Genomic DNA, 2,046 nt, shown 5'->3' on the forward strand with positions numbered 1-2,046 from the left:
TACAGATAAATAGGCAATCATGATAAGCATGTATATTAATATATGCTCAAATGAGCAACATTGTAACTTATTTGTAATAACGAATTAAGAAATAATTATCTCCTGAAAAAACTATATTTATACGATTTTTTATATATACATATGTGAAGATCTAAAAAGTATGTAAAAAAATAGGGAATATAAATAAGCATTTATATTATTATATGATCAAATGAGCAATATTTTTAACTGATTTGTGATGAATTAATTAATGATTATTTCCTGAAAAATAAAAATATTTCTAAGATTTTTATTTTTTTACACATGTATATATATATATATATGTGAAAATCTAAAAAATATGTAAAAAAATAAATAAAAATTAGGGAATATAAATAAGCATTTATATTATTATATATGCTCAAATGAGCAACATTTTTAACTGATTTGTGATAGCGAATTAATTATTTCCTGAAAAAAACGAATCTTTATAAGAATCTTCATATACATTTACATGAAAATCTAAAATATATATTTAAAAAATTAAGGATTTTTTTTTGTGCATATGGACCATTATAAATTGTTTATAGGAACATTTCATAAACTGTCCTATAATCACAGTTAGTATCATTGTACTTATTCAGAATTTCAAACATATATATATATATACACACACACACACATTTACATATGTAAAAATAAACAAAAACATTTAGCTTAGTCAACTGTCATAACTTCCGCAAACGTTCACATTTAGGATCATTCTTTGCGCGACAAACGAGGCCCCTGTTTTTCGTTGTTCCGCGGAGCCGACGCTAACATCCTGTACAACGAACAACGCAGGAAAACCGCGAACAAAACTCGTGATGGTACTAAAAAAAAAAAGTTCCTTTCTTAAATCCTAGAGTGGGATCGATCCCTGGAACTACACGGTAGTTTCGTTCCTCCAGGGTCCGGTGCGTATATTCCCCGTGCCGTCGGGGGGGTACAGCGCGTTCCCCTTGAGGAGCCCGTTCTGATTGGCCAGCGAGTGTGTGCGAGCGTGAAGCTCGATGTGTGCGTGATGCAGATCGTCCTCAGCCGTCTTCCCGCAGCCGCACAGAAACGTCTCGTTCAGGAGCTCGTCTTTAGCGCAGCACACGTGATGATGATGATGATGATGGCAGGGGTCGTGAGCGAGGTGGCAGATGTGGTCGTGCGGGGAGTTAGCGCGCGAGCTATGCGCGCTAGCACTAGCGCCATCCGAGGGAATCCGAAAAGCTAGTTCTCGTGTGCGTCTCGCTTTAGTCCTGACGGGCTTCACGCAGCGGTGCAGATGCACGGCGGGGCGGTATCCTTCGGGATCGGCGTGGAGAAGCACGTGAGGCGTGTTTTCGTCGTCGAGAAGCTGAAGCGCGGCGCAACACGGCGACACCGGCGTCAAGCAAGTCACGTGATTGTGATTCTGACAAGCACAATGCGAATGACTCAGAATCGATTTCCCCGGACACACTGAATCCGAATGGCAGTGTCGCATGTCTCCGTTCACGTTGGATTTGTGCGCGTGACACGCTTTGTTGTTAGCGTTCAAGCGGCGTCCCGGACAACACGCGCACCAGCAATGCCACACGTCGTCACGTTTCGCGCAATGGTGAATTAGCACGAATAGCCCGAGCGTGACGGAAAACGCCCCGTACAAGCAGCTGAAGATCATGTCTAGGAAGTGACCCTGTGTGACCGCGAGCGCACCGAATGTCCACGTGGTGAGGAATAAAAACAGCGTGAAGGCCGTCGTCCTCAGCTGAGCTTTAAACGAGTGTTCGTTAGCTAGCGTGGAGGGGTTGATGAGACCCGGGCATCCGCCGTGACACTGACCGGGTTCGGCTCTCGGCTCGTTCTGGTGGACGTCGGCTAGTCTCTGTTGCTCTTCGCTCACGGGCTTCAGCTCGTACTTCTTCTCCGGGTGTTTGCGTAGCTGGACGAAGGTGAAGATGAAGTAGACGCAGGTCACCAGGAGGATGAAGGCCACCGGACCGTAAAACGCTCCGAGACTGGGTTCCCACGCCATCCAGCAACTGCAAACACAAA

General features: G+C 43.8%; 1 protein-coding gene across 1 annotated transcript in view; it reads right to left on the reverse strand.

Annotated features, from left to right (window-relative positions):
• Window positions 1–538: 538 nt before the first annotated feature.
• The window catches only part of LOC308681706 (adhesion G protein-coupled receptor A1-like), a 19,231-nt gene continuing 17,723 nt past the window's right edge, over window positions 539–2,046 (reverse strand). The window contains exon 5 of the mRNA XM_081350795.1: window positions 539–2,033. Coding sequence (XP_081206921.1) covers window positions 905–2,033 — 1,129 coding nt within the window. The 3' untranslated portion in view covers window positions 539–904. The remainder of the gene's footprint in view (window positions 2,034–2,046) is intronic.

This window comes from Scardinius erythrophthalmus, assembly GCF_964197995.2.
Source record: "Scardinius erythrophthalmus genome assembly, chromosome: 21".
Classification (NCBI taxonomy): domain Eukaryota; kingdom Metazoa; phylum Chordata; class Actinopteri; order Cypriniformes; family Leuciscidae; genus Scardinius; species Scardinius erythrophthalmus.